The following is a 22,338-nucleotide window of genomic DNA, read 5'->3' on the forward strand; positions in this document are numbered from 1 at the left end:
GCTGTGACTCGGATCGGGGGACCTCCCTTGGGAGATCAATCCCCTGTCCTCCTGCTCTTTGCTCCATGAGAAAAATCCACCCACAAGCTCGGGTCCTCAGACCAGCCCAAGAAACACCTCACCAATTTTAAATCGGGTAAGCGGCCACTTTTTACTCTTCTCCAACCTCTCATTATCCCCCAACCTCTTTCTTTCAATTTCGGCGCCACCCTTCAGTCTCTCCCTTCCCTTAATTTCAGTTCCTTTCGTTTTCCAGTAGAGACAGAGGAGACACTTTTTTTTTTTTTTTTTTGAGACAGAGTTTTGCTCTGTTGCCCAGGCTGGAGTGCAGTGGCGCGATTTTGGCTCACTGTAAGCTCCACCTCCCGGGTTCATGCCATTCTCCTGCCTCAGCCTCCCGAGTAGCTGGGACTACAGGTGCCCGCCACCACGTCCAGCTAATTTTTTTTTGTATTTTTAGTAGAGACGGGGTTTCACCGTGTTAGCCAGGATGGTCTCGATCTCCTGACTTCGTGATCCACCTGCCTCAGCCTCCCAAAGTGCTGGGATTACAGGCATGAGCCACTGCGCCCGGCCCAAGACATGTTTTATCTGTGAACCAAAAACGCCGGCGCCGGTCATGGACTCGGGAAGACAGTCTTCCCTTGGTGTTTAATCACTGCAGGGATGCCTGCCTGATTATTCACCCACATTCTAGAAGTGTCTGATCACCATGGGGACGCCTGCCTTGATCCTTCACCTTGGTGGCAAGTACCACCTCCCCTGGGTAGCAAGTACCACCCCCCCTGGGTGGCAAGTACCCGCCCCCCACCTCTGTGTCTCCACCCTCTCTTTTCTCTGGGCTTTTGCCTCCTTCACTATGGGCAACCTTCCATCCTCCATTCCCCCTTCTTCTCCCTTAGCCTCTGTTCTCAAAAACGTAAAACCTCTTCAACTTTCACCTGACCTAAAACCTAAGTGTCTTATTTTCTTCTGCAACACCACTTGGCCCCAATACAAACTCGATAATGGTTCTAAATAGCCAGAAAACGGTGCTTTCAATTTCTCCATCCTACAAGATCTAGATAATTTTTGTCGTAAAATGGGCATAGTCTGAGGTGCCTGATGTCCAGGCATTCTTTTACACATTTGTCCCTCCCTAGTCTCTGCTCCCAATGTGACTCGTCCTAAATCTTTCTTCTTTCTCTCCTGTCTATTCCTTCAGTCTCCACCCCAAGCTCTAAGTCCTTTGAATCCTCCTTTTCTACGGACCCATCTGACCTCTTCCCTCCTCCCCAAGCTGCTCCTCGCCAGGCTGAGCCATGTCCCAATTCTTCCTCAGCCTCTGCTCCCCAACCCTATAATCCTTCTACCGTCTCCCCTCCTCACACCCGCTCTGGCTTACAGGGGGGAAGGTAGCCAAGGATGGAGTGAAATGCAGGGCAAATGTCTTAAAGGAAATGAGAGGTTCTACGAGGCAGGCTAGTGGCTTGTAACCTACATGGAAGAGGTTATGAAAGGACAACAGAATGGAATGAGCCTGTGAGGGTGAAAGGAAGTATTTCCTTGGTCTAAGAACCATTTGCCTTCAGTGGGGAGGGATTGATAGGTGGAAACTTCAGTGGGAGAGTAAGTGGGCATGACTGATGAGAAGGAGAAAAACTGGCCATCAGGGACAGAAGTAAGAATAGTGGCTGCTTCTTTTTCTGTCTTATCAGCTTAATTGTTGCCTTGAGCAATGGAGCGTGAGGCTTTTTGATGGCCTTTGCAGTGAATGACTCCAGCTTCCTTTGGAAGTAAAGCAGCCTTGAGAAGAGTTTTTATTAAAGCATTAATGATGGTGGACCCTGGTGTAGTGAGGAAACCTCTTTCAGCCCATATAACAGCATGGTGGTGCAGCTATTTCCAACTTGGGGCTATATGAATAAAGCCACTGTAAACATTTGCATACAAGTCTTTGTGTGGAGTGGACTCGCTGGGTCATGTCATATGTTTAAGAAGCTGCCAAACTGTTTTCCAAAGTGGCTGCACCATTTTGCATTCCCACCAGCAGTGTAGGAGAGTTCCAGCTGCTCACATCCTCCACCACACCAAACCTGGCATTCACTATGAGGAATACAGCTACTTACACGCTTTTTCAAAGTTGTCTTCTGTTCTCTGACTTCCTCTGGGATCAGGTGATCTGCTTGTTTATGTTGGGCCATCTCTTTTATGCTGCTGGTTTACCTCAAATATCTGGTGAGCTTCGGTTGTCCATATTTAGGAATAAAGAACTAGGCAGCTTAACTGCAGTAGCTGTTATAAGTCTTCCCCCTCCCCCACCTATCTACCTATTCTATGTTCTGTTATGGATGTGTTCATTTCTATACATCTCCAATGGCATTTCAGTGGGATTTGGCAAGGGAGAAAAGGAGGTAAATGTGTAAGTTTAATTCACCATCTTGAACTAAACTTTCTGCATCATTTTAATAATTCCTTAGTATTTGTTTGCCTTTGGAATCGTGGTGCCTGGCAAAGACAGGTACTCAAATATGTTGAATGTAGGATTATTTCATCATATAAATATATCAGAACTGAAGTCAACCCCATATTAAATACTTCATAACTTAACTCCAATTGCTCCACATTTATGTTGTTTCCAGTTTTCTGCTTATTGCTAATTTTGCTATTATATAGATATAAATTTAGAGGAAGATGAGAGAGACAATAGCAGCATCAAAGAGAGAGGGGAGAGCAGTGGCACAGAAGAGAGATGATGGAGACGAGTGACGGAGATGGAGACAGGTGATGGTGATGGTGGGGAAAAGGGAGATGATGGAGTTGGAGATAGAGATGGTAGAACTAGAGATAGACCTGTGCCAGCTGGGCGTGGTGGCTCATGCCTGTAATCCCAGCACTTTGGGAGGCTGAGGCAGACAGATCACAAGGTCAAGAGATTGAGACCATCCTGGCCAACATGGTGAAACCCCGTCTCTACAAAAACAAACAATTAGCTGGGAGTGGTGGTGCGTGGCTGTAGTCTCAGCTACTCAGGAGGCTGAGGTAGGAGAATCACTTGAATCAAGGAGGTGGAGGCTGCAGTGAGCCAAGATCGCACCATTGCACTCCAGCCTGGCGACACAGCAAGACTCTGTCTCAAAAAAAAAAAAAAAAAAAGAGAGAGACCTGTGCCTAACTGAACAGAAACTTCCATAGGAGGGAACATTAGAGCATTAGAGGTGTCACTGCTGGCCAAGGGGTGTACATTGTCAAAGCTATTACACCCCAGAAGGTTACACATGGGCTGTGTCTGAAAGGGACCTATTCCCTCATCTCCAAATCAGTTATCGGGGAGTCCACACCATGGACCAAGGAAGAGGACCCGAGACAGGTTCATGCACACATTAGGTATCTAATGACTGAGACAGCTGTTTTGCTTGATATCTCAGGCCACACGGGGCTTGGGCAAGCGGCCTAACCTCCCTAAACTACAGCCTCTGCTCGGGACACCCACTCTCATCCACCTCACAGGAGACTGGTCTTTGTTCTGGATGACTTCTCCAACTGGGGCTTCAGGCCAGAGACTGCTCCCAGCTCTGGCTTGGCTGTTCTCCAGCCTCTGCAAACCAGGGCTTGCAAAAGAAAAAAGAGGGAAGGCAGGAGGATGTGTCAGCCCCCAGGCTACAAGAGAGATGGTGAACATGTGGGCAAGGAACATGTCAATGTGGCTTCGAACTCTTCCTCAGCCTCTCTCCTTTGCTCTCTGCTGGAGTCTGCACGGAGGCTAAGAGTCAGTGTGCTTAGTTCCAATTCTGGTTGTTCCACTCCCTGCCTACGTGATGTGGACAACTCACCTGACCCCTCTCAGCCTCTGTTTCTTCATCTGTAAAATGGGCATCATGGCACTACCTCCCTCATGGAGTTGTGAGGATGAAAGGCAAGAATTATGTAAAGCACCTGAACCTGGTGATGGGACAGAGTAAGTGCTCAGGCAATGGCCGCTGCTGTTACTGGTGCGAGTGTGGGTGGGGCAGGGGCCGTGGTGAAGGTGGGGAGCTGTGCTAGGCAGGTGGGAGGCCCCGGGGGGGTTCATAAAGGGACATTTGAGATCTTCAATCATTTTTCTCCTTATATTCTATTTCCTACCTCGCCCTCTTGACAACTCCCACCCGCACCACCTGCTGTTGCTACCAGTACCCACTTACCGGTGCCAATAATGGGATGCATACTCTTCAGAGGTCCCTTAATTTCCCTTTAAGCCTTCCCATCAGAGCACAGAATGCTTCACGGACCCATAGCCAGCCCCCATTGACCATCCTGTAGGGGACCCAGAAGCCCAGCCTGGTGCCATCAGGAAAGGATTATGGAGAGAAGCACTGGATAGAACAGCCCCAGGGGGCAGGTGCAGCATAAGCTTGCTTTACCCAGCCCAGGGCCGAAATCTGCACAGCCCACGGATACCCACTACCCCCTTACACCATCCCAGCTCCTGCCCCAGAGTAACTTGGCTTCTGCAAACCAGAGACTTGTCCCTGACGCCCCCTGGGGACCAGGAGTGGAAGTGCATCAGCTAGAGCCAGACACACTCAGCTACCTCCTGGTGGGCGTATGCGGGATCCCAGGGCTAAGCCAGCAACCCTGTAGTGGCCATTGGGGTTGGCACCTACTGAACCTGGGGCTGTGGGCAGAATCCCACCAGCTGAAGTATGACGCTCTCTGCCGCTGCCTTGTGGCCTGGGCAGGATGACGCTGCCTCTGGTCCCCAACAGAGTGGAGAGTGATTGATTATGGCTCCAAAGCTCATTCAGCCTGCTGGACAAGGCAGGATCAGCCGAAGGCGGTGAAACGTGCTTCTGCTTGGTTTCTTTTGTTTGTTTGATTGTTTTTGAGACAGAGTATCACTCTGTCGCCCAGGCTGGAGTGCAGTGGTGTGATCTCGGCTCACTGCAATGTCCGCCTCCATGGTTCAAGCGATTCTCCTGCCTCAGCCAACCGAGTAGCTGGGATTACAGGCGTGCACCATAAGACCCAGCTAATTTTTTGTATTTTTAGTAGAGACGGGTTTCACCATGTTGGCCAGGCTGGTCTCAAACTCCTGACCTCAGGTGATCTGCCTGCCTCGGCCTCCCAAAGTGCTGGGATTCCAGGCGTGAGCCACCGCGCCTGCTTGGTTTCTGGCTCCTCCTGCTACTCTTTCCTCTGTCCCTTCCAGACCACACTCCCAGAGGGAGCACAGATCACGGCCCTCAGACTCCATCTCCCAACACGCTGCTGTGACAAGCACTAATGGCCTCCAGAAGGGGAACCCAACTCGCCCTCAAGGACATCGGGGGTGGTGGCATGGGCGCTGCAACCTCACATGGGACACTGTGTTAGGGGGGACACCCAGTAGGGTCTGGTCTGGCTTCCTCTGCTGTAGCTAAGTCACCGCCTCAGTCCTGCTGTCCTGACCACCCACGTGATGATGGGTCTCAGTCCCTGGGTCATTAGGATTCTGTCAATGTGCCAGAGGTCCCACTGTTGGAACACCTGCTATGCACGGGAGACCGAGGCACACCTTGCTTGACACCAGATGAAATGACCAAGACCCTCCTTGGTCTTTGGGGAGCAAATCTAGGAGAAAAGGACTTAGGGCAGGTCAGTCACTGAGCAGTGAGACAGGAAAGGCTCTGCGGGCTTGCACAGAAGGGATCGTTGTGCCTGAAGCATCTGCAGGGGCTTCCCAGAGAAGGCTTCGAGCCCAGCCTTGATGACAAAAGAGCAGGCCAGGAGACAAGAGAGGCACCCAAAGGAAGGGAACAGCACATAGGAGGTGTGACAGAGCAGGTGCTGTGTATAGTTTCTGCAAAACTTGAGGCTTCTCCTCCCAGCCTCCTTGGTGACTTCCTCTGCATTGGCCAGACTGGGGCACTGCTGAGATGGTGCCATGAATAGCTGACCAGGAGATAACATGATGATAGCAGCCATTGGTGGACTCTGGTCATCAGGAAATTGAGGCCCAATTGTTGCCTTATCAACTATGGCTAAGGCAGGGAAAGGCTGGGGTTGAAATTACAAATTCGTCTGACATGCTGAAAAGAAGGGCCAGCGACACAAGGGTAGGGTCCTCCTTATCTCTGAGGCCCCACCCCTCACAGCTGAGGCAAGGACGGAGCCTTTTTCTTAGTTACAGACATCACACACTAGGCCGAGGACAGTGGCTGTGCCTTCCTGATCACTCAGGAAAAAAGGAATGCCAAGCTTGGGTCTAGGGGTGGTGGCATGGGAGGAGTATTGAAATAGGCACTTGGAGAACCCATGCCTGCCCTCGGGGAACATCATTCATTCACTCTTTCAGCATCTGACTACCTACTGTGTGTCAGGCAGTTGTAGACACTGGTGATAGGGTGGCGGCAAAGAATACGGCACCTGCTGTAATGGGAATTAGCTTCTGAAGAGAGGCAGACAATAAGAAGTAAAGAAACAAACAAAAGAAGTAAACAGCTCACACCCGTCAGCCCAGTGCTTTGGGAGTATTTTTTTAAAAAATTAGCCAGGTCTGGCCTGGCGTGTGGGCTCACGCCTATAATCCCAGCACTTTGGGAGGCCGAGGTGGGCGGATCACCTGAGGTGAGAAGTTCAAGACCAGCCTAGCCAACATGGTAAAACCCCATCACTACTAAAAATACAAAAACTAGCCGGGTATGGTGGTGCATGTCTGTAATCCCAGCTACTCGGGAGGCTGAGACAGGAAAATCGCTTGAACCTGGGAGACGGAGATTGCAGTGAGCCGAGATCACACCACTGCACTCCAGCCTGGGCATCAGAGCGAGACTCCATCTCAAAAAAAAAAAAAAAAAAAAAAAAAAAAAAAAAAATATATATATATACACACACACACACACACACACATATATACACATACATATCTATATATACACATATATATGTGTATATATATGTATAGGCCGGGTACAGTAGTTTATGCCTATAATCCCAGCATTTTGGGAGGCCAAGGCCGGCTGATCACCTGAGGTCGGGAGTTCAAGACCAGCCTGACCAACATGGAGAAACTCTGTCTCTACTAAAAGTACAAAAAATTAGCCGGGCATGGTGGCACATGCCTGTAATCCCAGCTACTCGGGAGGCTGAGGCAGGAGAATCGCTTCAACCCAGGAGGCGGAGGTTGTGGTGAGCCAAGATCATGCCACTGTGCTCCAGCCTGGGCAACAAGAGCGAAACTCTGTCTAAATAAATAAATAAATAAATAATAAAATTAGCCAGGTGTGGTGGTGCAGACCTGTAATCCCAGCTACTCAGAAGGCTGAGGCGGGAGGACTGCCTAAACTCAGAAGTCCAAGGTTGTGGTGAGCCAAATGAGTGGCGTGCCACTGCACTCCAGCCTGGGTGACAGAGCAGGACACTGTGTCTAAATTAAGAAGAAAAAAAAAAGTAAACCAATCTATGTGAACTTATTCAAAAGTAGAAAATGCTAAAAGGAAATAAAAAGTCACCATGGGAGCAGCAAGGGCTGTTACTATACAGGGTACTAAGTGACGGCCCCTCCTGAGACGTACGCTCAGACATCATGCATGAGAAGCGGCCAGCCTTGTTGAGTGCTGCTGGTCACGGCCCCGCAAGTGCAAAGGTCGTGTGGCAGGACGGAGGCTGGTGTGACCTCCTGAAGCCATTAAGAGCCAGTGTGGCTCTGAGCAAAAGGAGAGGCAGGGAGCCCCAGCATGTGCTTGTGGAAGGAAGTAGCTGTCTTGTGGCCTTTCCTACGGCTCGTTTATTTTCTTTCCTTTTTTGTTTTTTTGAGACAGAGTCTCACTTTGTCTCCCAGTGAGCTCTCAGCTCACTGCAACCTCTGCGTCCCGGGTTCAAGTGATTGTTCCGCCTCAGCCTCCTGAGTAGCTGGGATTACAGGTGTGTGCCACCACACCCAGTTATTTTTTGTATTTTTAGTCGAGACGGGGTTTCACCATGTTGGCCAGGCTGGTCTCAAACTCCTGACCTCAGGTGATGCACCTGCCTCAGCCTCCCAAAGTGCTGGAATTACAGGCGTGAGCCACCGCGCCCAGCCTTGGCTCATTTTCGCCACAAAGCTATTTCCTCTGAGTCAGTGATTCTCAAACTTTATAGCATGTCAACTAGAAGGACTGTCAAAACAGGGCTACTAAGCCCTGACCCCAGAATTTGTTTTATAGGTGTGGAGTGGGACCCCAGAATTTGGTTTTCTAACAACTTTTAAGGGGGATGATGCTGCTGCTAGCCTGGGGATCCCACTTTGAGAACCACATTATTAAGGGGACAGGACACTGATTGCTTATGACAGCTGAGAGGCAAGACAAAGGAGAATCTTTTTTTTTTTTTTTTTTTTTTGAGATGGAGTCTTGCTTTGTCGCCCAGGCTGGAATGCAGTGGTGTGATCTCAGCTCACTGCAACCTCTGCCTCCGGGTTCAAGCGATTCTCCTGCTCCAGTTCCCTGAGTAGCTGGGATTACAGGTGCGTGCCACCACGCCCAGCTAATTTTTGTATTTTTAATAGAGGCGGGGCTTCACCATGTTGGTCAGGCTGGTCTCGAACTCCTGACCTCATGATCTGCCCACCTCGGCCTCCCAAAGTGCTGCGATTACAGGCGTGAGCCACCACGACCAGGATGATCTTCCTAAGCAGTGTGTCTGTGCTTCAGGACACACAAGGGCCAAGTTAGAGCAGCCAGGGCCATGACCCTTTTGGCTGCTGTTGGGAGGGGAGGGGTGACACTTGCTCCTGCGTGCTCCCTTATCTCCACATATGCTATATCAGCGGGGTGGGGTGGGGACAGCCTGAGGCTGACCAGAGCTTTCTTGGGGGCCCTTCTCCCATCTTCCTTCTGCCACCTCAGGCCTCCTCAACACAGGAGGCCAGACAGAGGGGCAAGTTTGCCTCATTCTGGCCTCCTGGTCCAGGGATATGAAACACTTCCTCTTCCCTAAGTGTCCTATCCATCCCAGTCTAGTTATGCTTCCTCTCCTCAAGGTAACAAGATTTCTCTGACAAGAAACTTCTCTCTAGCCACTTGAGCCCAATTCCTCTCCTCAGGAGACGGGATTCAGGACTCTCAAGTGTGGAAAGAGTACATCAGCAACACTGGGAACATTTCCTGATCACGGGTTCAATCCTGAAACGACCAAGGCAGTGAGTCTAGAGTGAGGCCAGGTATCCCCCGGTGATCCAAAAAGCACTCTGGATGCAGCTTTCCTGAGAGTTGACAGGTCTGGGGTACCTCTGCCAGCCTCACAGCCAGCTGGATCCTAGATTCCTGGTATCCATTCACTTCCATCTGGTTTTCTAATCCCGCTGTGGTCAGCTGAATACCACCCCCCCAAAGATATCCATGTCCTAATCCCCGGAACCTCTGAATATGTTAGGTTACATGACAAAAGGGAATAAAATTGCAAATGGAATTAAGGTTGCTAATCAGCTGGCCTTAAAGATTCTCCTCAATTAGCTGGGTGAGCCCAGTGTTAACCATGAGGGTCCTTAAAAGTGGAAGAGGGCTGCGGAGGAGAGAGAACCATACAGAGGGCAGCAATGGACGGACTCTGGCTGAGGTTGCTACTTTGAAGTTGGAAGAAGGGGCTGCGAGTCAAGGATGCAGGCAGCCTCTGGAAGTTGGAAAAGGCAAGAAAAGATTCTCCCCTGGAACCTCCAGAAGGAATGCAGCACCGTCGAAACCTTGATTTTAGCCCAGTGAGACCCACTTCAGACTTCTTAGAAAACTGTAAGCCCCAAACTACAGCTGCCCAATGTAGAGAAGGGCTAGCTCAAAGACATTTGTGAGTGTGGCTTGTCCGATGGAGCGAATCCCATTAAGATTCATAGGAAGACCCACAAAATTAAGAAACTTACATTGGCAAAAATGCCACCAGCTGTGATTGAAAGGGACAGAGACAAGACAAAATGAAAAGGGGCCTTAGAATCCCTATACTCACTTATTTCCTGGGTAACCCAGTCCCCTCCCCTTAACGACAAACTGCCTATAAAAAGGAGTTGATCATCGGAAAATTGCTTGAGAAGTAATTTCCAACGGGCTCAAGGGAAGGCCCACTGAAACATCCCCAGCCTGCAGCAAGGAAGCCCTTAAGGAACACAGGATTCAGGAACCTCCTCCCGCAGAAGTGCTGATCAAACATTTCTGCCCCTGAAATGACTGAAGCAGTTCCTGCCGGCCGATAGGTTTTCATACTTTGAGGATCCCAGGCCACCCACCCACCGCTGTCCTGTTCAGACTGAGGGACCTCTCATTTCCTTTAGTCTTCCCAAACTTTCAGTACGGCTCAAGAACACCCTGAGAGTGGCTGGGGATTGCCCTGAGTGGAAGGCCAAGGAGGGACAGGGGTACCGTGCGCAGCGAGCCGCGGAGAGAAAACCAGGTACCTAGCGCCAGCGACGATCCGCGCCCGCGTAAGCCCAGCGTTCCCAGGATCCTTCGCGGCTAAGCCGCTTCCTGTCCTCGAGGCGCCGTGTATCATTGGATTCTGGTGGACTTTAAAGAAGTGTGTGGCTGGGCGCGGTGGCTCACGCTTGTAATCCCAGCACTTTGGGAGGCCGAGGCGGGCGGATCACGAGGTCAGGAAATCGAGACCACGGTGAAACCCTGTCTCTACTAAAAATACAAAAAAAAAAAAAAAAATTAGCCGGGCGTGGTGGCGGGCGCCTGTAGTCCCAGCTACTCGGACAGGCTGAGGCAGGAGAATGGCGTGAACCTGGGAGGCGGAGCTTGCAGTGAGCCGAAATGGCGCCACTGCACTCCAGCCTGGGCGACAGAGCGAGACTCCGTCTCAAAAAACTAAACTAAACTAAACTAAAATAAAATAAAATAAATAAAGACGTGTGCAACAAAAAAGCACGCTGGATAATAGATTCTGGGGGCAAGCACAGGCGGAAGCCTCTCTGGGAAGTACAATCCCTGAGCGTGTGTGTATCACAAACCTGGCGGCAGGAATGAAAAAGATTTTGGCCAGAAACAGGCCCGCGGCGACTTCTGGGAAATGGAGTCCGCGGTGAGGTCGCCGCGGGGCATGTGCGCATGACCGGAAGTGGCGCCAATCAGGCGCGTCCGTCTGGCGCCGGAGCAAGGACCTGGCGCTGGGCAGTACTTGGACAGCGGTTCTTAAGCTCTCGCGGTTGCCCGTCGATTGTTGACAGTTGCCAGCTGCCAATCGTTTTTCAGAAAGCCAGCAGCGGCATTTTCACCGCGTCCTGCTTGAGGCCGAGCCAAAGAGTGGCCGTGACTCGGGAGACGAAGTAGAACACCCGGCTGAGCAGGCCCAGTCCGGGCTCCCGCGACCCAGCACCGCAGGATCAGACCGTGCCTCTACGGGGAGAGGCTGGAGAGGAAGAGTCCAGCCTGGGAACCGTCAGAGCAGCCCTGCAGAACGGGGTGGGGGCTGCTGTAGATAGACCCTGACGCCCAGAGAACTGCTGGGAGGCTGTGGCGCAAGGTGGGACTCAAATGCTGGAGGAAGGAGGTGAGGAGTGGTAGAGGGAGCGATCGTCAAGAGATCGGCTGCTGCTTCGTTTGCCCACGACTGCCGCTGTGTGAGCCGGATCAGAACTCTCTTTATCTCTCCTACAGGTAGTTGGAGACAATCATTTTTTCTTTCTTTGCCCGTGACACAGCCCCAGGAGATCCTGAGAACATGTGCCCCCTACAGTCCTTTTTTGAGTAAAGAATTCGGGGGTCAAAAAAGTTTGAGGACCTTAGACCTGCGTGATTTCTGAGTATTGTACCACGTACCCCAGTCTGCCTGATGGACCAATGACAGTGGAGAGTAGGAGAAGTGGGTTCCTGAGGACTCCTCTGTCGCTTTTCTCTTTCTAGCCCTTCTCGAAGCAGCCAGGGATGCCTGGAAGCCCGGGAAAGTTTGAGGGCAGGCCAGCCCAGTAGGACTGTGAAGTTGTGGAGGACAGGGGAATTTGCAATTAGAAGGCACAGGTTCTTGTGAAAGCTGTGAGGTACCAGCCAGGTCTCTTAACCTGTATTTCTCCATGGAAGAAAGGACAAAATAACGTTAACTACTTTGCTTACCTCTGAGAATTGTAATTCGCAAATGAAATAACACTTTTGAAAGCACCCTGAATGTGGTACAGAACAAATGTGTAAGCAGGCAACCTCTTTTAAGTCTTAACCACCAACACCTCTGCTGTTCACCCCTAGATCAACTGTATTTGGTCTGTTACTCTACAAGTGCAATTTTACATCCAGAATTTGGTGCTGTCCCCAAGATCAAGAGGTCCTTATATTTGCTTTGTTTTGTTTTTGAGACGGAGTCTCGCTCTGTCGCCGAAGCTGGAGTGCAGTGGCGCAATCTCGGCCCACTGCAACCTCCGCCTCCCAGGTTCAAGCGATTCTCCCACCTCAGCCTCCTGAGTAGCTGGGACTAACAGGTGCCCGACACCACGTCCGGCTAATTTTTGTATTTTTAATAGAGACGGGGTTTCACCATGTTGGCCAAGCTGGTCTCAAACTCCTGACCTCAAGTGATCCACTGGCTTCGGCCTCCCAAAGTGCTGGGATTACAGGCGTGAGCCACTGCTCCTGGCCAAGAGAGCCTTATGTTTGGTCTTGCACTTGAAGAGTAGAGAGTGCAATTTCACATCCAGTATTTTGTGTTATCTTTCCCAGAGACCCGGGAAAGCAGAGCAGATAGGTCGTCATCTTCCCCATACTACAAAAGAGGAAAGGAAGGGCTGTCACGTTAGATAACTCTCAGTAACAGAAGGTCTGTCCTAAGATCAGGATCCAGATCTATATTTTATTCAGATATCATTCACATACCATAATATTCACCCTTTTAAAGTGAACAGTTCGGTGGTTTTTAGTATTTTCACAGTCTTGCAACCATCACTGTTTAATTCCAGAACATTTTTGTTATCTGAAGAAGAAACCCCCTAGCCTTTAGGAGTCACTCCCCAGTCCCTCATTTCTCTACAAGTCTCTGGCAACCACTAATCTACTTTCTGTCACTATGGATTTACCTAGGACATTTCAAATAAGTGGACTCATAATATGTGACTTTTTTTTTTTTTCTTGAGACAAGAGTTTTGCTCTTGTTGCCCAGGCTGGAGTGCGATGGTGCAATCTCAGCTCACCGCAACCTCCGCCTCCCGGGTTCAAGCGATTCTTCTGCCTCAGCCTCCTGAGTAGTTGGGATTACAGGCACCCGCCACCACGCCCAGCTAATTTTTTGTGTTTTTAGTAGAGACGGGGTTTCACTATGTTGGCCAGGCTGGTCTTGAACTCCTGACCTCAGGCAATCCACCCGCCAATATGTGACCTTTTGTGTCTCACTTAGCACATCATTTTCAAGGTTCATCCAGGTTATACCATGCGTCAGTACTTCATCCCTTTTTATGGTAGAATAATATTCCATCGTATGGAGAGATCACATTTTGTGTATCCATTCTTCAATGAATTTTTGTGTGTGTATGTTTTATTTCTCTTGGGCATATACCTAGAAGTGGAATTACTGCGTCATACAACCCTGTTTAACTTTCACAGGAGCTGCTGAACTTTTTCCACTGTGGCCGCATCATTTTCTATTCTCAGCAGTGTATGAGGTTTCCAGTTTCCTTAAACCCTCATCAACACTTGTTATTCTCCATCTTGTTTATTATAGTCATGTTAGTAAGTGTGATGTGTTCTCTCATTGTGCTTTTCATTTGCTGTTCCCCAACGACTAATGATGTTCAGTTTCACATAGGGAATGGCTATTTGTATCTCTTGCTTGGAGAAATATCTGTTCAAATCTTTTGCCCATTTAAGAATTTAGTAGGGCCAGGCGCAGTGGCTCACACCTGTAATCCCAGCACTTTGGGAGGCTTAGGCAAGCAGATTACTTGAGGTCAGGAGTTTGAGACCAGCCTGGCCAACGTGGTGAAACCCCGTCTACTAAAAAAAAAAAATTTAGCCGGGCGTAGTGGTGCGCGCCTGTACTCCCAGCTACTCAGGAGGCTGAGGTAGGAGAATCGCTTGAACCCGGGAGGTCGGGAGGCGGAGGTTGCAGTGAGCCGAGATTGTGCCATTGCACTCTAGTATGGGCAACAAAAGCAAAACTCCGTCTCAAAAAAAAAAAAAAAAAAAAAAACAGAAAATCATGTGCTAAGCCAGCATTTCAGCCTCCCAAAGTGCTGGGATTAGAGGTGTGAGCCACTGTACCCAGTCAATAACTAAATTCTTTTTTTTTTGAGGCAGAGTCTTGCTTTGTTGCCCAGGCTGGAGCATAATGGCGTGATCTTAGGTCACTGCAACCTCTGCCTCCTGGGCTCAAGCCATCTTTCCACCTCAGGCTCCCAGGTAGCTGGGCCTGCAGGTGTGCGCCACCACGGCTAATTTTTGTATTTTTAGTAGAGACGGAGTTTCAGTATGTTGCCCAGGCTGATCTCGAACTCTTGGGCTCCCTAAGGGCTGTGATTACAGATGTGAGTCATTTCACTCAGCCTCTTCACTTTATTGACAGAGCCTTTTGGAGCACAAAGTTTTTAATTTTGAAGAAATCCAACTTACCTATTTTCTCTTTTGCTGCTTGTGCTTTTGGTGTCATATCTAAGAAATCAATGCCTAATCCAACCTCTCAAAGATGTATGGTTTTCTTCTAAGAGTTCTACCCCTTTTTTCTTTTTTTTGAGATAGTGTCTCACTCTGTCAACCAGGCTGGAGTGTAGTGGTGTGATCACAACTTGCTGCAGCCTCGACCTCCCTGGCTCAAGCGATCCTCCCACCTCAGTCCCCCAAGTAGCTAGGGCTATGCGTACGCACCACCAAGCCTGGCTAATTTTTGTATTTTTAATAGAGACGGGGTCTTGCCATGTTGCCCAGGCTGGTCTCGAACTCCTGGGCTCAAGCAGTCTGCCCGCATCAGCCTCCCAAAGTGCTGGCATTACAGGCATGAGCCACTGCACCTAGCCAAGAGTTACTTCTTAACTTTAGGTCTCTGATCTATTTGGGGTTAATTTTTATATATGGTGTGAAGTGAGACTCTCTGCCCAGCCCTCTTCTTTTCATTTAAGCAAATGCCTTAAATTTGCAGAGTCACTTTCTCCAAAGAACTAAGCAATAGATAATCTCTTTAAACTGTATACTTATGTGCTGGGCATTTGCTGACTGCTTTATCTGTATGTTCCTTTAATCTTCACAGCACATTATCCCTTACAAGGGATTATCATCCCCATTTTGCAGATGAGAAAAATGAGACTTAGAGAGGTTACGTGATTTGCACACTGCTGCTGAGTGGTAGATCATGGATACTTGAGAGTCTGTGAACACTCTAATGCCTCCCTACATCTGAGTGAGTTGATGGAATTTCTGAGGTAGGAGGGAATGGAGAAATTTACATCACACTACAGGTCTGCAGATTCAGCCCATGTGCCCTGGTACTTGCTGTGTCCCCTCTTCACAGTGAGAATTGGTGACTTCATAAACTGCTTTTAACCTTATTAGTTTTTTTCTCTTTCTCTAGTACTGCCTTCCCCAGACCCTGCCCTTCCCCAAGAGGAAAACACAGGAGAGGAAGGAATGGCTGCTGGTCTCCTCACAGCTGGGCCCCGGGTAAGTTGGAAATTAACTTTGGAAGGCATCCTTTTCTTCCCCCCTAATATTAGTGATAGGGTTGGCTTGTTTTTTGTTGTCTTTTGTTTGTTTTCTTTCTTTCTTTATTTTTTGAGACTGAATCTCACTCTGTCACCCAGGCTGGAGTGCAGTGACATGATCTCAGCTCACTACAACCTCCACATCCTGGGTTCAAGCGATTCTCTTGCTCAGCTCCTGGGTAGCTGGGATTACAGGCACGCATCACCATACCCAGCTAATTTTTTTGTATTTTTAGTAGAGATGGGGTTTCACCATGTTGGCCAGGCTGGTCTCGAGGTCCTGACCTCAAGTGATCTGCCTGACTTGGCCTCCCAAAGTGCTGGGATTACAGGTGTGAGCCACTGTGGCTGGCCTGTTTTATTTTTTTTTGAGACAGGGCCTCAGTCTGTCACCTAGAACGCAGCGCTGTGGTGAAATCACGACTCACTGCAGCCTCGACCTCCTGAGCTCAAGCGATCTTCCCACCTCAGCCTCTCAAGTAGCTGGGACCACAGGCTCGTGCCACCATGCCCAACTCTATTTTTTTTTTTTTTTTTTTTTTTTTTTTTTAAAGTTTTGTAGAGTCAGGGTTTTGCCATGTTGCCCAGTCTGGTCTTGAACTCCTGGGCTCAAGCATCCTCCAGCCTTTGCCTCCCAAAGTGCTGGGGTTACAGGTGTGGGCCACCCCACCCCGTCATTGTTGGTTTTGTTTTGTTTTGTTTTTTACAAGTTTTCTGCGGTGAACAAAGTAATTCATGTTCACCACAGAAAACCTGGAAAATAGAGAAAACACAAAAAGTTAAAAATCACTCTTAATCCCACAGAAAGATGGCACCTAACATTTTGGTTTGTGTCCTCAGTCATATTGTCTCTTTTCTTTCTTTTTCCTTTTTTTTTTTTTTTTTTTTTGATGGAGTCTTGCTCTGTCGCCCAGGCCGGAGTGTAATGGCACAATCTCAGCTCATTGCAACCTCCACCTCCCAGGTTCAAGCGATTCTCCTGCCTCAGCCTCCCAAGTAGCTGGAATTACAGGTGCGCCCTACCATGCCTGGCTAATTTTTGTATTTTTAGTAGAGATGGGGCTCACCGTGTTGGCCAGGCTGGCCTGGAACTCCTGACCTCAAGTGATCCACCTGCCTCAGCCTCCCAAAGTGCTGGAACTGTAGGCGTGAGCCACTGTGCCCAGGTCATATTCTCTCTTTTCTATATTTTTCCCAAAGTGGGTTTATTCTGCTCGGTAATGTTTTTATGTCCACTCATCAGAATTTGATGAACATTCTCCCATTGCACTGCGTATTCTATCAAATCATGTCTAACACATTCTTTTTTTTTTTCTTAAATAATTTCACCTTACTATTTTAGATTCAGGGGTACGTGTGCAGGCTTGTTAAATGGTTGTATTATGTGATGCCAGGGTTTGGGGTACAGATGATATACCATCACTCAGGGAGCACAGTACCCCATAGGTAGTTTTTCAGCTGATGCCCCCTTTCCTCTCTCTTCCCTCTAGTAGTCCCCAGCGGTTTTTGTTCCCATCTTTGTGTCCATATATACTTGGTGTTTAGCTTCCCCACTTATCAATAAGAACATACGGTATTTGGTTTTCTGTTCCTGCATTAATTCACTTAAGATAATGGACTCCAGATGCATCCATGTCACTGCAAAGGACATGACTTCATTTTTTTATGGCTGCATCGTATTCCACATGCATTTCCTGTTCCACGTGTATATTTTCTTTATCTAGACCACCATTGGCGGGCACCTGGGTTGACTCCATGTCTTGGCTGTTGTGAACAGCACGACGAGGAACATGCGCATGCATGCATCTTTTGGTAGAATGATTTCTTTTCCTTTGAGTATTTACACAGTAATGGGATTGCCGGGTCGAACAGTAGCTCTGTTTTAAGTTTTTTGAGAAATCTCCGAACTGTTTTTCCGGAGTGACGGAACTAATTTAGTTAACTTTCCCATCAGCAGTGATAACCTTTCCCTTTTCTCTGCAGCCTTGCCAGCATCTGTTATTTTTTAGTTTTTCATATTAGCCATTATTTCTGGTGTGAGAGAATATCTCGTCATGGTTTTGATTTGCATTTCTATGATGATTAGTGATGATGAGCATTTTTTCATCTCTTTTTTGGCCACTTGTATGTCTTTTAAGTGTGTCTGCTCATGTCTTTTGCCTGCTTTTTAACGTGGTTGTTTGTTTTTTATTTGTTGCTTTAAGTTCCTTATGGATTCTGGATATTAGACCTTTGTCAGATGCAAACTTTTGAATATCTTTTCCCATTCTGTCAGTTGTGTGTTGAGTCTGTTGATAGTTGCTTTTTCTTTTCTTTTCTTTTTTTTTTTTTTTGGAGACAGAGTCTCACTCTGTCACCCAGTCTGGAGTGCAGTGGCACAATCTCAGCTCACTGCAACCTCCAGCCCCCCAGGCTCAAGTGATTCTCGTGCCTCAGCCTCCTGAGTAGCTGGGATTACCACCAGACCCGGCTAATTTTTGTATTTTTAGTAGAGACGGAGTTTTACCTTTTTGGCTAGGCTGTTCTCAAACTCCTAACCTCTGGTGATCCTCCTGCCTTGGCCTTCCAAAGTGCTAAGATTACAAGTGTGAGCCACTGTGCCTGGCCCTAATAGTTTCTTTTGCTGTATAGAAGCTCTTTAGTCAGGTCCCACTTGTCAGTTTTTGTTTTTGTTGCAATTGCTTTTGAGGACTTAAGCCAAGAATTCTTTTCCAGACCCAAGGTAGAGAAGGGTATTTCCTTATTTTTCTCCTGTGGTTTTTATAGTTTAAGGATTTACATTTAAATCTTCAATCTATCTTGAGTTAATTTTTGTAGACAGTGAAAGGTAGGGGCCCAGTTTCACTCTTCTGCATATGGCTAGCCAGCTATCCCAGCACCACTGATTGAGTAGGGAGTCTTTTTCCCATTGCTGTTTCTGTGGGCTTTGTTGAAGATCAGGTGGTTAGAGGTGTGCGGCTTTATTTCCGGGTTCTCCTTTCTGGATCTACGTGTCTGTTTTTGTCCCAGTGCGGTGCTCTCTAACACATTGTTTTTTTCACATAGTCCTATGAGAGTAGGAACTGTCCTTTTTTCTTGACTAGGTAATTAGCTATTTATTTTCGTTTTTAAAGTTTGCTCTTGGATTTCCTTGTCAGTTCTGCCCTTTATTAATATATTTTTTCTTTATTAATCTTTTGCTTCTGCTTTCCTCAGGTTTATTTTAAAATTCTGGTTTTTTTTTGTTTTTTTTGACGGAGTCTGGCTGTTTCGCCCAGGCTGGAGTGCAATGGTGCGATCTTGGCTCACTGCAAGCTCCGTCTCCCAGGTTCATGCCATTCTCCTGCCTCAGCCTCCCGAGTAGCTGGGAATATAGGCGCCCGCCACCACACCCGGCTAATTTTTTTGTATTTTCAGTAGAGACGGGGTTTCACCATGTTAGCCAGGATGGTCTCGATCTCCTGACCTCAGGTGATCCACCCGCCTCGGTCTCCCAAAGTGCCGGGATTATAGGCGTGAGCCACCGTGCCCGGCCAAAAATTCATTTTTTAACTTCTTGAGTTGAATCCTTAACTCACCTTCTTCCTTGTTTACGTTGAGATTTTTTGGCTGTGTATTTTATTTTCTTTAGATATTCCAAAATTATTATTTTGCTTTCTTTATCTGCCCATTTGGCTGGTCTGTGCTTTATGAGGATGGAGTTTGTGTCTCTTGTCAACAAAAAATGCCAGCACAGTCTGATTGCAGGGTATAGAGTTTGATAGCTCTTGTCAGCTCAGCCTTATTAAATTGCTCCATCTTCCATATCTTTATTCTTTTTGTTGTTTATTCACTTTGGGCTGATTGTCAATGACTGGGTTATTTTAACATCTCTCAAAACCCTAATATTCTAAATTTCTCTTAGCGTTTCCTGCAGCTTTTTCTTTACGTATTATATATTTCTTTGTTATTTGGTTCATGACATTTATATCTTTATAATGGATATTACTTTCCTGATTATTTTGAAGTTACACAAAGATTTTAAATATTTTTTAGTTTTTTGTATTTTTAGTAGAGATGGGGTTTCACCATGTTGGCCAGGGTTGTCTTGAACTCCTGACCACCGGTGATCCACCTGCTTTGGCCTCCCAGAGTGCTGGGATTACAGGCATGAGCCATTGTGCCCGGCATAAATATTTCTTCGTTTTAAAAGATGACCCTCTTTGTTCCACTGAATATACCTCTCGGTGTGATGAATGGATTGGAAGAGCAGGTAAAATCAGAGGCCTGGAGACTGGTTCCAATATGGAAATTGTTGCTGGTTTGCAAGGCAGTGGTAGGGGAGTGGAAATAAATGGGTGACTTCTCATGATATTAGGAGGAAGAATCAATAGGGATTGATGCTGCGGGAAAGGAGAGGATAACACCCAGGTTGCTGGCTTGGCCAGCTAGGTGAACAGAGGCCTCATTCCCTGAGCTGGGAAGAGACAAGGAACAGCAGGTGAAGATGGGTTTCTCTGTTGCATTTTGTTGAGTTTGAGGTTCCTGTGGGGCCTGACCAGGAGATGATTTCTGCCTTAGGTTAATACCGTGTGTTATCTCCTGATTGGTTTCTTCCCTTTCCATCTGGCTATCCCTGTCCTCCCGCCCCGCACCTAGCAGAGGATGCATTACATAGAGTAGGTGCCGCTCTGTTACATGAACTCTTCAGCTGACCTGTGTGCCTTACAGCTCCTGCCCAGAGTCTCCTAACTCCAGATCTGTGTTTTCACCTGTGATAGAACATCTGCACCTGGATTTCCTATGGCCACCTTAAACTCTGTGGGCCCCAAAACAAACTAGTTACCTTGCTAACAGACCCCTTCTTCCCATGTTTCTTCTCTTTGTGATGACACTGTCATCTGTCTGGTCTTCCAAGCAGGAAACATCTTCGATTCATTCTCAGCTCTTCTCTCACAAAGTTCATTTCTGGCCTTGCATCTAGTCCCTTTCCTCAAGCAGGATCCTCTCCCAACTCGACACTGACACTGTTGGAGTTCTTAAAACCACCTCTCCATGCCTCCATCTCAAGACACAGTTGCCTTCCAGCGGCTCCCTATTGCCTGAGGGATAAAAGCATCACGTTTATCAAGTGATTCAAGGCTTTTTACATTCTGACCTCAACAACCTTTCTGCCACTCTTCATCCCCTCACCCAAACTGCCTGCCATTTCCTAAACATACGAGGACTGTGTCGCCTCCATGCTTCTACTCATGGTGCCTCTCCTGCCTTGGATAGCCTTCTCTTGCTCCATCCGGGAACCTTCTCCTTCAAAGCCAGCTCAGTAATTGCTTTCTCTCTGTGGTCCTCCCTCCCCGCCTTTCTGTTCTCCCGGCAACTAGTCTGTCCATTTCTTTGACTCGTGCTACATTTGATTGTGCTCATACCTGGCTCTCCTGCTGTACTGGGTGATATCTGCGTTCACAGAAATATTTGTTAAATGTTTTGAAAATTCATCTTTCTGGCCGGGCGCGGTGGCTCACGCTTGTAATCCCAGCACTTTGGGAGGCCGAGGCGGGCAGATCACGAGGTCAGGAGATCGAGGCCATCCTGGCTAACACAGTGAAACCCCGTCTCCACTAAAAAATACAAAAAAAAATTAGCCGGGCGTGGTGGCGGGCGCCTGTAGTCCCAGCTACTTGGAGAGGCTGAGGCAGGAGAATGGCGTGAACCCGGGAGGCGGAGCTTGCAGTGAGCCGAGAATGCGCCACTGCACTCCAGCCTGGGCGACAGCGAGACTCTGTCTCAAAAAAAAGAAAAAAAAAAAAAAAAAAGAAAATTCATCTTTCACATTTCTTTGATAATTTGTACCTGATTCTTTACTGTATCAACTCACATTCTAATTTTGCTCTTTCTATATTACCTCTTCAAGTCCCAAGCACCCATTAATTTTTGCCCAGTTACTTCACACGCACACACACACTCTATTTATACATAAAGTCTACCAGAATTATAAATGTGTGAAGACAAGAGACAGTGGTGTGTGTGTGTGTCAAATTATCATAGTGTTAGGCACTGCAATGCTGGTGATCAATAAATGCTTTCTCTGTTTTTTGAGACAGAGTCTTGCCGTGTCACACAGGCTGGAGTGCAGTGGCGCGATCTCGGCTCACTGCAACCTCTGCCTCCTGGGTTCAAGCAATTCTCCTGCCTTAGCCTCCTGAGAAGCTGGGATTACAGGCATGTGCCACCACGCCCAAATAATTTTTGTATTTTTAGTAGAGACAGGGTTTTGCCATGTTGGCCAGGCTGGTCTTGAACTCCTGGCCTCAAGTGATCCGCCTGCCTCACCTCTTGGCCTCACAAGGCGCTGGGATTACAGGCGTGAGCCACCGCACCTGGCCATTTTCTTCAACTACCCAGAGACCTGAATCTTTTCAAAGACTCTTTTCCAGCTCCCCCAAAACTGCCAACGTTAACCACCCCTATCACCCTAGATCCTAAGGCCACTGGCAAGATGAAATGTGCCTGTTTTTTCAGGGATCCACATTCTTCAGCAGTGTGACAGTAGCTTTTGCACAGAAAGGGTGGAGGTGCCTCGTGTCTACTCCACGGGACAAGTTCAAGGAGGGGATACCAGGAAAGTGCAGGAACCTTGTCCTACTAGGTAAGGAAACTGTTTCTTTAAGATTTAGAATCACTCAATTCTGAAAATCTGTGGCACTTGCTTTCCAGTATGAAGGGGTTTCTGACTGCTGTGATGTACCAGAGGGATGGTGTTTATTCCTCTTGTTCTCTTGGGGAAGGTCTCTGCATGCCCACTTGGC

At 48.0% G+C, this 22,338-nt stretch overlaps 1 protein-coding gene across 5 annotated transcripts in view; it reads left to right on the forward strand.

Moving 5' to 3' along the window:
* ZNF79 (zinc finger protein 79) overlaps positions 1 to 22,338 on the forward strand; it is a 32,315-nt gene continuing 9,977 nt past the window's right edge. Inside the window, exons 1-3 of one of the 5 annotated variants that reach the window (XM_058445286.1) lie at positions 1 to 136; positions 15,445 to 15,533; positions 22,052 to 22,178. In XM_058445286.1, the coding sequence (XP_058301269.1) occupies positions 15,501 to 15,533; positions 22,052 to 22,178 (160 nt within the window). In that variant the 5' untranslated portion in view covers positions 1 to 136; positions 15,445 to 15,500. The other 4 variants (XM_032165178.2, XM_058445285.1, XM_058445287.1 and 1 more) reach the window with 4 other exon arrangements.

The sequence above is a fragment of the Hylobates moloch genome, unplaced genomic scaffold (assembly GCF_009828535.3).
Source record: "Hylobates moloch isolate HMO894 unplaced genomic scaffold, HMol_V3 SCAFFOLD_10, whole genome shotgun sequence".
NCBI classification, from domain to species: Eukaryota; Metazoa; Chordata; class Mammalia; order Primates; family Hylobatidae; genus Hylobates; species Hylobates moloch.